The 14,624-nt window shown below is 39.7% G+C and overlaps 1 protein-coding gene and 1 pseudogene across 2 annotated transcripts in view; both read right to left on the reverse strand.

Annotated features, from left to right (window-relative positions):
- Nucleotides 1–14,624, reverse strand: part of PPP1R42 (protein phosphatase 1 regulatory subunit 42) — a 66,328-nt gene that overhangs the window by 15,345 nt on the left and 36,359 nt on the right. The window contains exons 7-8 of one of the 2 annotated variants that reach the window (XM_025395267.1): nucleotides 8,444–8,561; nucleotides 2,031–2,162 (exon numbers count right to left, since the gene is read on the reverse strand). In XM_025395267.1, the coding sequence (XP_025251052.1) occupies nucleotides 2,031–2,162; nucleotides 8,444–8,561 (250 nt within the window). Of the gene's footprint in view, nucleotides 1–2,030; nucleotides 2,163–7,709; nucleotides 8,562–14,624 lie in introns of those variants that run through there. The other variant, XM_025395268.1, reaches the window with a different exon arrangement.
- Nucleotides 4,998–5,842, reverse strand: LOC112630732 (annotated as a pseudogene).

Here is a 14,624-nt window from a genome sequence, read left to right on the forward strand (position 1 = left end):
AAAAGTGACATCTTTGGTGTAATACTGAAAATATATAAAATACTAGAATCCTTACTCTAGGTCTAGTTCTGCCCTTCACAGCCAGCCAGGAATGAACAAAGGAATCATGCCTTCTGACTATTTTAGAAGTTTCAGATCTTGAGAAATTCACATTACAACACAGTATATTGCAATTTACTCATGAGTATATTATCAACTAAGAAAGTCCCATTCTACTTAATGATTTTCCATAGTTTATATTCTTTATTTTTTTCAGATGGGGTCTTGCTCTGTTCCCCAGGCTGGAGTGAAGTGGCACAATCACGCTCACCACAGCCTTGATCTCTCAGGCTCCAGTGATCCTCCTCCCTCAGCCTCCCAAGTAGCTGGGACAATAGGCACATGCCACCATGCCTGGCTAATTTTAAAATATTTTTTGTATAGATGAGGTTTCACTATGTTGCCCAAACTGATCTTGAACTCCTAGGCTGAAACTATCCTCCCACCTCAGCCTCCCAAAGTGCTGGAACTACAGGTGTGAACCACCACGTTTGGCCCCATAGTTTGTATTCAGTGAACATGATATGGCAAAATCACTAGAGCTCCATACCTCTCCACCTGTATTCCTCCTCATGTCAGACACCATGTCCTAGAGTGACAGAGCTCCTAGGATATGCTATCTGTGCATAAAACCTCACTACAGTGTCCCCATTTCCCTTTTTCTATTTCCCTGGCCTAGCCCCTTCACTATGTCCTTATCCCCTCCCTTAGTCAGTCGTAGAATCAAACACTATCATGGAAAGGAGGAAGGGGCTCATTGCAACGTTGTGGGCTAAAAAATCTGTGACTAGGCAGTTCTTTTTTTTTCTTTAAGATAGAGTCTTGCTCTGTCGCCCAGGCTGGAGTGCAATGGCGCAATCTTGGCTCACTGCAATCTCCACCTCTCAGGTTCAAGTGATTCTCCTGCCTTAGCCTCCCGAGTAGCTGGGATTACAGGCACCTGCCATCATGGCTGGTTAATTTTTGTATTCTTGTAGAGATGGGATTTCACCATGTTGGCCAGGATGGTCTTGAAATCCTGACCTCAGGTGATCCGCCTGTCTCAGCCTCCCACAGTGCTGGGATTACAGGCATGAGCCACTGTGCCCGGCCAGACTAGTCAATTCTTGGATGCTCCAAAATGAAGATAACTGTTACACATTGCTCTTAGTTACATTTTGTTGCATTAGTTAGGCAAGGGAGGTTGGTATGTCCTTTGTAACACAACTTTAGGTATATTATAATCCAAATTTTCAGGTGTTGGAGTATGTGCATAAGAAGGGGGACAGTCCACAGATGTGGCCATGATATATTTTTATTTTCTATATTGATAAAAAATGTTATTTTTGCACCTTTTTGTTTTCTTGAGATGGAGTTTTGCTCTTGTTGCCCAGGCTGGAGTGCAATGGCACAATCTTGGCTCACTGCAACCTCCGCCTCCTGGGTTCAAGCGATTCTACTGCTTCAGCCTCCCAAGTAGCTGGGATTACAGGTACCTGTCACCATGCCTGGCTAATCTTTTGTATTTTTAGTAGAAACAGGGTTTCATCATGTTGGCCAGGATGGTCTTGAACTCCTGACTTCAGGTGATCCACCCTCCTCATCCTCCCAAAGTGCTGGGATTACAGGCGTGAGCCTCCGTGCCTGGCCTTTTTGCACTGTTACTTAACAAATATACGAGTGGCTTAGGTTTCACAATTTACATAGCTGATATCATGCACTTTTGCCAGATATAAAATTATACATTTTTCCCTACCCTTGTGGCTCTGTGTCTACACAAAACCAAACACAGCTGTTGTTCACAGTGGCTACCATTTACATAAAGATTATAGGTAAAATTTCCATTACAAGACAAATTGTACTTATGTACAACTAAGTAAATAAGTTTTTAAAAAACCCATAAAACAACAACAAACTAAACAAAAAACATTTTATTTGTTGGCATTTTTCTGTTGCTTAGAATATTTCCTTTGCTAGAAGAGCAGTCACCTAATGAGTGACAGAGTGCTTACTTATGAGTGAATTGCTTGCATCCTCATTTTTACTGCTCCTTTTTTTGCTGATTTTCTTGGCATCTTTGGATGCTTTCCAATTCATTAGAAATTGTCTTTCTATATTTTTAATTTCTTTTCCATCAAGAAATTCTGGAGAAAAATACATACATTTAAAAATATATACATATATATACATATATACAATATATACATATAAACATAAGTCAAAATATGCAATTCTGGTTCAGAGCACAGAAACTTAAGTTACACCATAGACTGAAATAAATTTGTTTTTAAAATACGTTAATTACGCAACGTATGTACTTTTGTTGAGATTTTATTTATAGATTTTTTTCTGATTCCAAAAAGAACATATGCTTGTTATAAACAATGGAAATATCATCAAATAAAACATTAAAAGGCTCCGTAATTATTATCCATATCCCGTCTTTTTTTTTTTTTTTTTTTTTTTTTTTGGAGACAAGGTCTCGCTCTGTCATCCAGGCTGGAGTGCATAGAGTGATCTTGGCTTACAACAACCTCTGCCCCCTGGGGCTCAAGTGATCCTCCCACCTCAGCCTCCCGAGTCGCTGGGACCACAGGTGTGCACCACCATCCCCAGCTATTTTTTTGTATTTTTAGTAGAGACAAGGTCTTGCCATGTTGCCCAGGCTGGCCTGAAACTCCTGAGCTTAAGCAGTCCGCCTGCATCGGCCTCCCAAAGTGCTGGGATTACAGGCATGAGCCACCGTGCCTGACCATACCCCTTATTATGTTTGTTTGTTTATTTATTTATTTATTTTTGAGACAGGATCTCACTCTGCCATCCAGGCTGGAATGCAGTGGCATGATCTTAGCTCATTGCAACCTCAAAACTCCTCAGCTTAAGTGAGCCTCCTGCCTTAACCTCCAGAGTAGCTAGAACAATAGCCATGTGCCACCAAGCCTGGATAATTAAAGACATTTTTTTTTTGTAGAGGTGGGATCTCACTATGTTGCCCAGGCTGCTCTTGTATTCCTGGCCTCAAACAATCCTCTCACCTCGGCTTCCCAAAGCCCTGGGATTACAGAGGTGTGATAGAAATTGAGCTTCATAAATTATACAAATAATTTTTGCATGTTGTAAGACATTTGGAAAACACACAAAAAATAAAAAAATTATTCCCCAATGAGAAATAATCACTGGTAACACTTTTGTATATTTCTTAGCATGTTTTTATTTTCGATATATGTATGTAAAATTGGAATGCTCTATTTATATTAGTTTTGCATCCTGCTTTTTAATATTGTGTTGTGAATATTTTACCATGTTTTTCCTTAAATACAGTTTTTAATGGCTGGTGTTCTATTGTTTGTGGATATATTATGAAATACTGAACAATTCCCTTATTAAAGGTTATTTTATATTGCCTATATTGTTTCCTCAATTACATGAACACAGATGACCTTCATTTAATAGAAGGATGATTTTTTTCTTCAAAATTTTTTTCTTTCTTTCCATAGGACTCTGCTTGATAGATTTTTTTCTAATGAAATTTATGTATAGTAGTTTTGAAAATTAGATATTTTCTCTCATTATTCATGTAATCCACTAGATCCCAGAATGTAGAAAGGATGTAGTAAAATTTATTAGATCACACATTATTTCAGGTATAATGACAATATTCTGATAAAATATTAGTTGTACTACTGAAAATATTAATACTGCCACTTAAACATGAGCCATAATATTGTGTTATACCCAAAGTACAAAACAAAATGTTGAAACAAAGAATATAAACTAGAACTATAGAATCTAGAAGTAAAACTGTCTCCATATCTTATCTCATGCACTTTTTTTTCCACTGATGTAGCTAGTACTATCCAAACCATAAGAAATTGTCAAATATCTTAGTACTTATAACTTTACAATAAAAGTCATCTTTTTTATTATTTATTTTAAAAAAACCTCTTTAATCATATGCACATAAGGGGAATAAAGGGCAACACCAGGCTGACTGGGGAAGGGAGCAACATATTCTCCCTTTGTCCCAATGTCTGCTTGGCATAGTTCTGAGATCATACAAGTGGGAGTGGGTTGGGAAACAGAATAAATGAGAGGACAGAAGAGACAAAGGCAAGAGGGGAGAGGCAAGGGCTTGCAGTAGTCTCAATTAGTGGACTGTACGCAGATTCACTTAGGGCAAGTTTCCAGTAATGTTCAGTCCCATGCTTTCTGAAATGCTCACGAGCTATGTTCTCTGTAGGACACTGTTTAAACTTCATCTCTCCAAAGCTCCGGTCTTTGGCTGTACCCTCCCAGAATAGTATACATTTGTTGGTTTTCTTCACAGCTTCCTCATTAGATTCCTCATGATCATCTCCCTTTGTGTTAGATGCCCATTCATCCCACTTTATCCGATGCAGCATTAAGATGCTTACATTTCTTCTGGGCCTTGTGGCCCCCTTCCACTACTACCACGTTGACATCCTTGTGCAGTACCACCACCCCGTCAGGTACAGTTGCCCAGCAGTGGCCTCCATCTTGAACTTCTTGGCTGGGGTGCTCAAATTTCTAACTCCATCTCAATCTTGAACTTCTTGGCTGGGGTGCTCAAATTTCTAACTCCATATACAGATATGTGTACCCCTGTGAAATGTCTTAAGCTTTTAAATTTTCTTGACCTTTCTCTATTCTGCTGTGAGTTTTCAGGCAGAATTGACCTCTTCATGCACTTTTTGTCTTTTTGCCATCTGAGCTCTGACATGGACTTCTACCTTCGTGTAGTCTTGAACAGCTTCTGTTCCTAATACTTGCATCAAATTAGAATTCTCACTTTGGGTTCTGGAGGAGGCATCAGGCCCAGCCTGACTTTTTCTAGTAGTTCCTTCTGTGCTTCCCTCCTTGTCTGTCTCTGAAGTTTTTTCTGTTCCTTCTTGGTAAGATACACTCCCAGAGTAACTGGTGTGTCATTGTCGACTGGAGGATTGAGCTGGGCTGGATGTTCAACAAGATTTGTGATTCCAAAATAATCTTCTCTCTTGGGATTTTCCTCTGTAAGGTCAAAGCCATTGGGGATTATGTGAGTCCCACCACTCAATTTCAGGGATATCTACTTCCTTTAGCTCCTTCCTAGGAGCAATGAAGGCAAGCCTAGTCAAAGTATGGATGCCTATTTTTTGAGCTGCTTGTGAAATCTCTCCCTGAAGCTTCTCCAGTTGAGCCTTTGTTCTTAATTGCTGAGCAATCTTCTCAAATTTGCCCTTGTCATGGAATTTAAAAGTGCGTTTCTGGCGCTGGGAAGCGACAGTGGAGACTCAGGGTCAAAAAAGATATTGGACTCCATGTCTTCTGATGGTTTTTCTTTTAGCTGTTGCTTGAATGGTTCCCTCTTCACAGCACGAATATTGGCAGGAGTAGGCATGCAGTGTGTCAGCTCAATCTCCTTGCGTGTTGCATCTACAGTGCACCCTTGATCATCTAGGATCAGTGGTGTAGGTTTAATTTGGTCTTTTAACTCCACCTTTGGGGGAGCAATGCCCATGGCATGGAGATGAGCCAGGCCCAGCATGTTGGCATTGCTGATGAGTCCTGGCTTCAGTGCCACCCGGGCTTGGATTCGAGCTTGTAGTTCAGCTGCTTTCCTTGCCTTCTCAATGGCATCATTCATGAAAGTGACAGCCTGGGAGGGCAGAATAGTGTGGCCGATTGGAAGTCGCTCTGGTTGGGAGGAAGAAGGCGTCTTTGGCTGAGGTGTAGGGGGGCTAATAAAGCGTAGCTGTTTTTTCCTCTCCTCCATATGTCATTTTGCTGCGTCCATCATCTGTTTGATCTGGAGCTTAGTCAGCATGCCAGGACTCTCTGATGGAGGCCCAGGGATCACCTCAGGCTCTTCTTCCACCTCCTCAAAACGGGGTATTCGCTGCTTCTTTACTCCTGATGATTCCTTAGAGATCTCAAGAATCATCACCAAACACCTTCTTTAGCTCTCGTTTTCTGCTTCAGTCACTGCTAGACTTGGAATGCCTAGAGCTTCCGCCTTTCTCCTACAGCCTCAGTTTGTCCACAAATCAGAGAGTAGAATCATCAAGAAAAGGTATCAGATGATCGGCTGCCTTCTTCTTGTCCATGCTCTTCCCCACACAGTTCAATGCTGCTGTGACCACTGTAGGCTCTGAGAAACCCAGCACGCTCTTCACTGTCTTCTCATCCGCCTTGGAGCCTCCCAAAGTGCTGGGATTACAGGCGTGAGCCACTGTGCCCAGCCTGACATCACTGATAAATTAGGAAGAAAAGGTTAAGGAGTGTCTAATTCTAGTTATCAACGACTGTGAAAAGATCAATGGTTTCAGCTCATCCAGCTCCCTCTTAGTGCCATTTTTCAGGAAAAAGAGAACAATAGCTCGAATGGGACTCAATACTACAGCTCACAAACTTCAGCCCCGAGACGGAAGCCGAAAGTTAAACCTGAACCAGAAACCTTCTGACCGCCCTAGGCCTGTCGTCGCTATCGCCACGGCCGCTGCCACACCACTGTCTCCCAAAATGTGACCAGGGAGGGTGGGGCCGCCAATGCGTGCAGCCGTATTTGCCACTTTCCTGGAGGCAGAGTGCATGCGTCGCAGAACTGAAAAGTTTCCCTGAACAAGTTGCTTGCTTTCTGTTTCCCGGACTAAGCCTATTTCTGCCAAGTTAATGTCTTTAACTTCCTGAAGCGGAAATTGGGTTACTTGTAGTTTTCCTCATATGGAGAATAAGTGTGCAAAAGCAAAATTCTGCTAGAATGAAGAGCGAGGCTTCTGCGTTTGTGTTAAACACAGTCTTTCTGATAGAAAGTAAATCCTTTCACAGTCGTGATAACTAGAATTAGCCATCCTTCCTTAACATTTTCTCCCTAATTTAACAGTGGTGTCAGGCTGGGCCGGTGGCTCATGCTTGTAATCCCTGCACTTTGGGAGGCCAAGGCGGGTGGATCACTTGAGGTCAGGAGTTCGAGACCAGCCTGGCCAAAGTGGTGAAACCCCGCCTCTACTCTAAAGGTCATTCTTTGATGCTCAGTTTTTCCAGCCACTTATATTTATTGATGTCTTTCCAGATCTATTTTTATTAATAATTATATAACTTGTTAGTATATTTTTGGATGAGATATATGTAATCAATACATACTTTTAAAATATACTATAAAGATAAGGAATGAAAATTCTAAGTCTTTTATTGTAATCTCTTCTTCCTCATGTTAATGTCCCAAGCAGAGCTGAGGAATGACTAGGAAACTGTGCCTCTGTTAACCTGATTCCATCTGATTTTTAGCAAATGATCTTTTTTTTTTTTTTTTTTTTTTTTTTTTTTTGAGATATTCTCTCACTTCGTCGCCCAGGGTGGAGTGCAATGGCATGATCGCGGCTCACTGCAACCTCCGCCTACCAGGTTCAAGCGATTCTCCTGTCTCAGCCTCCTGAGTAGCTGGGATTATATGTGCACACCGCCACGCCCGGCTATTGTTTTGTATTTTAGTAGAGATGGAGTTTCACTGTGTTGCCCAGACTGGTCTTGAACTCCTGAGCTCAGGCAATCCACCTGCCGTGGCCTCCCAAAGTGCTGGGAATACAGGCGTGAGCCACCGCGGCCAGCCTCAAATGATCTTATTTGAAGTTAATAGGTGTGAAAATGGTTCAAGACTGGGAGCCAGGTAATGGATTCCAGATTATAGACCTAATGAGATTTATTTCATTTTAATAAGTTGCTCTCAATACAAAATTTGCTTCCACTCATGCTAAGTAAACCAAATATGTGGACTGTCACTCTGTTTGGTGAGGACTGGGTAACCTATAAAACATAAAAATGACTTCTTACAAGGACACAGCAAACCAGTGCCTTCGTGAGAGGTCACTGTGTGTCTTTCTGATGCTGTGTCACTTGGTCACTATTAATCTAGTGCTTTTGTCCATTTCTACCAGTATGGTGCATATTCAGGAATGTTATTTGTAAGGATCTCATAAAGGGTCTCCTCACTTAGCTCTCCTATCAAATGAAAGGGATTCCTGTATGTTCTTAGGGTAACATTTGGCAAATGTCAAGCAATGAAAGCTTTGATCAATTTTATCTACAGAACCAAGAGCTAAGGAGTCTCTTGGGATCATCAAAGGATTTGTGCCAGTGAAAGTTTGGCAAAAGGTCAGCAAGTTCTACACATATATGACTAACCATTTTTATTGGTAATAGCAAAATATCCTCCTTAAGGAATAAGTATCAGGTGCTTTAATTACTTCTGAACAGCAGATGTTTTTCATGCTTTATTTGTCAATTTTAACTTTTGCTCTTATTCAAAATATTGAATTTAAAGTTGACGGTTTTCACAGATCCAGATGTCATATTCATATTTCTGAAAGCGTACTGGTAAAATAACTAAAAATTAACTAATTGTCATTCTCTTATTAATATAAATATGTACCCAGTGATTTGGACACCAGTATCAGTCTGTCCCTGTATTTTGGTTTGAGACAAACAGGATTTCCATTTAGGTCAATTTTCCACAGCTTCATCAACTTGTTCAGTAAAAACTCCAAATCCTATAATTAGAGAAGAAAAAGCAAAGCACAAGCATTTCATATTTACCAATACTTCTAGCATGTCGGTTATTGTTTTTAAAGGTAATTACTGCTTTCATGGAATTCTAGCTCAGAGCCAGGTACTTAGAAGGTGCATAATAACACCTTCTAAATAAATTTTGTGCATAATAATACCTTCTAAAATAAATTTTGAATAAAACAATCTATACTGATAATAGAAGGCACTGAAGATAAGGCAAAAAAATGAGGTCTTAAGTTGAGGGCCACACAACTGTTCTCTGTCATACTCCCTTAAATGGCCCCCACTGCAGCTCAGAAAAATCTTTTTCCTGCGGAAGATGCCCTATTCTTAGTGTAGCTCATAGAAGTTTACAGATTAGGCAATTAAGGGGTAGTGAGTAAGCAGTCCCTTGCGATTGTAAGCAATGTGTGTTGTTGCTTTTTATTTTACAAATAATTCATATTAATTTTTTAAGTGTTAAAAACCAAAACCAAAAACAAACACCTACCAAAAGGAAAAATGGAAGAAAGGGGGAAAAATCATTTGTATGCTTATCATGCAAAGATCATTTTTAATATGTTGTTATGTATCCGTCTAATCTTTTTTGAGCATAGGGACTTTTGGGAGGGTACATATTTTTAATTGTCATAATTGTACTGTGAGTACAATTTTGTTTTACATTATATCATAAATGTTTACATGTTTTTATAGTTTATAAGAAGAAAATCAGCTAACTGATATTTCAAGGAATAATAAAGTTATTCTGTGTTCTACAACCCAAATAAATGTGAGGAAAACAGATTAACGGAACTTAAGAACTAACTGTCTCAGTTTGCTTTTTTCACAGCCTCTTTGTCCCTATTTGAGTTTCTTTTCCCATCCAATGTCACTCTTTCCCCAGTACCTTGTCTGTCATTTCTTGCTTTCTCCCCTTCCCCCCTTTCTAAAAAGTGTATTTTATCTTAACTACTATTTAATGAAAATGAAGTACACTTTGAGTATTTCTTATATGTGGCCAAAGTTCTGTTCTTTATCTTTAATATCAGATGCATTTAATCTGTTATGAATTACTCAACAAAAGTAGTGCACTTAGGTTGTTTCCATAGCTTGGCTATTGTGAATATTACTGCAAAGAACATGGGAGTGCACATGTTGCTTTTAAAATAGTAATTTCACTTCCTTTGGATATATATCCTAAATTTAGTCTGCGCTAGACTTTGAGGGATTCCAATAAATAATTTATGTGAAAATATAAGACTTTTTTTTAAAAATAAGGCAATCCTAAACTTCCTGGCACTGCTGCTTACTGTGTGACCTTAGGCAAATCTATGTCTTCATCTATAACTTGAGGTTAATTAAGATTAGTTGCCATGGCATATGAAGTGCCTGGAACAAAGAAAGTAATAAATGTGTCAGTTCTCTGCCTGTTTGCCTGCCCTGCTACCTCTTAACTAATTCCCTTTCTCTTAATTTTTGTCAACAGAGAGTGAAAACATTTTAAGTAAGGAAGAAGAAACTTCTTGACCTATTGACAAATAAGTAGTTGGCTTTTTATAAGAAAGTTATCTTCATAAATTATAACTTCAGCCTTCAGTTCTGGGCTCTGGAATATGCCTTCTCCAACAGCATTTGTTTGGCAGTGTTTAATACAACCATAACTACCTTATTTTACGTGAGAGTTACATTGTATTTCTCTTACTCTAGAAACCTGTAAGGAAGGGATTATGCGTCACATTTTTTACAGTGTTGAATGTGATGCCCATCATCTAAAAGTTAATAAGAACACTTACAGAACTTTAAATTGATATAGATAAAAGAGTGCTTAGAGTTTTGTTAATTGTTCTTTACTTGATAAATGACCCTCGACATACTCCCTCCAGTGTATGTTTATTTAAGACTAAACTAATCCTTTGCTGAAATACGATTACCCTTTGGATACGCTCTGGTTGTTCATTGCCTTCCTGTCTTTGCCTTCCTGTCTTTAATAAAAAGCTTTCACTTTCCTCCTCTTCAATAAGTTACTAAAGGAAGCAGACACTTTTCTGGACAGTCTCTGTTTGATAAATGATCATGTCATGCTATCACTTAGAGGAGTGCTGCAAAATACTGAGGAGCAAATTATATTTCCCCTGCAGGGTTGATGCCTAAGCTCCTGTATAGGCGTCTGCAGCACAGCAATGCTCTCTCTACCATTAATGATGACCGCTGATGAACCTGTATTTGACCAGCATACTCCAATCTTTATTGGCAATGTCTGGAACAACCATCCTTACTAAATCTAAAGACAGCCATTTGTCATCCCTCTGACTGCCTGTCATCATCTGCCTGGGAAAATCTATAATTTTTGGCTTGTTCCTGACTCAACTGTGGAATGAATAAATTTATCTTTGGGTCACTCTGCTTGTCAGGATCAATAATGAGCAGAGGTTGAATAAATTAGAAACTGAGAAAACATGACAGGCCGTAGAAGTTTGTTCATTTGTGACTTATAAATCAGATATTTAGTTCATATAAGAGGCAAATATGTCAAGTTTTTTATTTCCCTCATTCTGAAGATTCTATACCTCATGATAAATGGTCATCAGAAAACCAATGAAGTAAATCACTAATATATCTGACTTTGAGATGAACTTTCCAGATCATTGTATTGATTTAGCAAACTTTACAGACTTCAAAACTTAGGTAAATATTAAACTTTTTTTGTTCTTCAAATTGTATACATTTTTCAGCCATGATATTCCTTTGAGTTAATAGTGTCAGCAAGCTATATAATGCTGGCCCTAGTGAAGTTCATGGCTCAGCTTAGCCTCATCAGATTACTTGTACAAATGCAAAAGTTTTGTTGTAAATTGTTGTTAAAGTATTTAATAATTTTTATACATTGATGAATATCTGTTTAAAGGAGGTACAGGAAAAACATGCAAAGACATGTTAACCAAAAGTAAATGTCACTTAACTAGAGCCCTGTAAGTTAAAGGAGTTTCTAAACTATGAAATATTGTTTGGCCTAAAACCTCTCTTTTGCCTTCTCTCCAGTGGTTGACCTTGCCACCAGTTTTACTTAGGAGAAGTGGGTCATCCATCCACCAAGTTTTCTCAGTTATCTGCCTTTGATTTCACACTTCCTCTTCCATTCTTCTTTTCCATTTTTCTCAACAAAGGAAGAGTCACACCTCTTTCCCCAGGTTAAGTAGTTCTTTTGATCCCAGCCTTTTCTTCCTGGGTTCTCCTCTCTCTTTCATTTCCATTTCTAGTATCTCCCTCTTATCTGGATTTTATTTTGTCTCTTACCTACCATTGCCAAACTTCTTGAAGACTGATCTGGACTAATGCTTCTCAAACTTTCGTGTGCTTAAGAATCCTGAGTGATCTTATTTAAATGCAGGTTCTGATTTGTTAGGTCTGAGACAGAAGTTGAGATTCTGCATTTCTGCTGCTGCTGCTGCTGCTGCTGGTCTAGGTCACCACTTGGAGTTGGCCTAGTCTACTGCATGCCTATAGTGTGGAGACCAGCTGGTTGCTTCTTCAACCACTGGGCACTCATGCAATCTGGTGCCACTGAAAAGGCATTGCTAACCGTATCACTGATCCACACATTGCCAATCACATACTTTCTCAGTCTCAATTCTTTGGAATATCACACCCTGTTCATCACTCCCTTCATGGCTTTGTGATTCTACATTCTTGCAGGCTCCATGGATCCTTCATGAATCTCTGACCCCACAAGTAACAAACCCCTGACTACAGAAATCTCTAATGTATGAATAGGCTGTTTCATACATTGGGGAAAACTCTATCTCTCACTTCCTAACTAACCTGGCCTCTTCCAGTCTGTTCTTCACATTGTAGCCATGTGGATCGTTTCAAACCACTAATCTCAGCTATATACTGAGAACTGAACATCTAACTAATAAAACATCTAACTAATAGAAGCAACTAACTAATAAAACATCTAACTAACAGAACATCTAACTAATAAAAGCAATGCTATAAGAACATCTATGCAGGGACAGTCTTCGCCATAATGCATCAGGACGTTACCAGAGAGTGAGAGCTCCCACTGGGGAGCAGGAGCATATGTCCCTGCTGGGAGAACCTTGGGGACCAATTCACTTGATTCCTTTTCTATAATCTATGTTTATTCCTTTCAAACAGTGTTTGTTTCCCTTCCCTGGATCACAACAGAATGTAAAATCATAGCTAGAAAAAAGTTTGCCTCCTGTAACCCATTGCCTTCTCTATTTATACTTAGACCCTTTATAGAAAAAGAATGGCCACATTGATGATAATAGTCAAACTTCTGTTACCCTAAGGAAATAAAGGTCATCTATTCAAAAGAGGAAGAACCAAATTATTTGGGAGGCCAAGCTGAGCATTTCTTTTTACTCTCTGCCCTCCTGACTATAGGCAATCTTGTGAATGATGGTAGTTTCAGTGACCACTTAAACAATACACTGAAGATTCACATTTATCTATCCTCTGAGCTCTGGCCTCATATGTCCAATTATGTACTTGACATCTTCTCTGGAACATTTCAAAGGCACTTCAAACCCTACATTACCAAAACTCATGATCTCTCAAACTTGACTCTTGACTTCTTTATTTCTCATTGTGCAAGGCAAGAAGCCCAGGAATCACTCTTGACCTCTCCTCCTCCCATGCTCCCTATATCCAACTCACAACCAAGTCTTATCCATTTTACTTCCTGAACAGCTCTCCAATCTGTCCATTCCATTTCCATCCCTACCCTATTAAAGTTTCCATCATCTCTCACTTTGTAACTAGCCTGGCCTCTTCCAGGCTGTTCTTCACACTGTAGCCATGCAGATCTTTTCAAACTGCTAATCTTCAGTTACTTCACTCCTGGCTTAAACACCTCCAGTGGCTCCTCACTGTTCTTAGGATAAAGACAAAACTCTCTTTCATGACCTATGTGGCCCATCTACCCACTGGCGTCTGTACTATGTTCTACCTTCACTATCTCAGCTTCTTATCCCTCATAGTTGCCATGCTCCAACCTGCCCCAGGACCTTGACACATGCTGTTTTCTTTGCCTGATAAGTGCTTCTTTTCTGTCAGAGCTCAGCTGTCCCTTCCTTAGAGAAGCCTTTAGTGACCTCTCTAACTAGGACAGATCCCTCTCTTATAATAGGCTCTCAGAGCCACATACTTCATTTTTGTGGTACTTGTGCAATTTTATATTTGTTTTGGGATGATTATGTGCTTAATGTTTCTCTTCCCCTGAATGTTGAGAATTCCTCAAAGCCAGGGATCGTATCTGTTTTCTGCTGACTCTTGTGTCCCCCATTGTCTAGCAAGTACTGCCACATAGTAGGAGTAGGTGTTTTCAATGAATGTATAAGAGATGAATGAATAAATGAACGAATGAATGAACGAGAGAGAGGCAGGTGACCTAAGGCTAGAAGCAGGACAGGAATTATAGGGAGAAATAAGATGGAACCATTTTTGAAGAAGTTGCTAATTCGAGGTGCTGCAGACATGGAAAGAGAGAGAAAAGAAAGACTATCTTCTCTTTTCTTCTATTTCCTCCTCTGTCCCTTCTCTCCACTTCTATATCCTCCTGTCTAGAAGTCCCTGCCCTGGACCAGTTTTGGATTAAGGAATAGCAGAGACAAAGGCAGAGTTAGAGGATCTTGGTGGTAAGGAGTCCTTGACAGTCGTGGGTCTAAAGATGTGAGGAGAGGCAAGGGAATGAAATCTCAAGCAGCAGGAGGGACAAAAGTTGCTTGGCTACCCAGCTTCTTACAGGTCTATATCCTGTACCTCAGCCTCTAATGCAGTCACTCCCTTGTGGCTCTAGGACCCTCAGTAAGCTAGGGCATGGCATGTTTCAGAGTGCCTATATTTCTCAGAGACCCAGTTCTCTCTTTTCTTTCCACAGAGCTCAAGAATTTCAGTCCCTTGGTAGCACTTTTCCTTGCTACATGTGTTCCTTAAATATCTTCCTTTCTCAAACAAGAATCTTGGTTGAAAGATTCAAAGTTGTTTAACCATCTTAAGGGATCATTATTTTTTCATATTCTCTTAAAGCAGTCACTTAA

This window comes from Theropithecus gelada, chromosome 8 (genome assembly GCF_003255815.1).
Source record: "Theropithecus gelada isolate Dixy chromosome 8, Tgel_1.0, whole genome shotgun sequence".
NCBI classification, from domain to species: domain Eukaryota; kingdom Metazoa; phylum Chordata; class Mammalia; order Primates; family Cercopithecidae; genus Theropithecus; species Theropithecus gelada.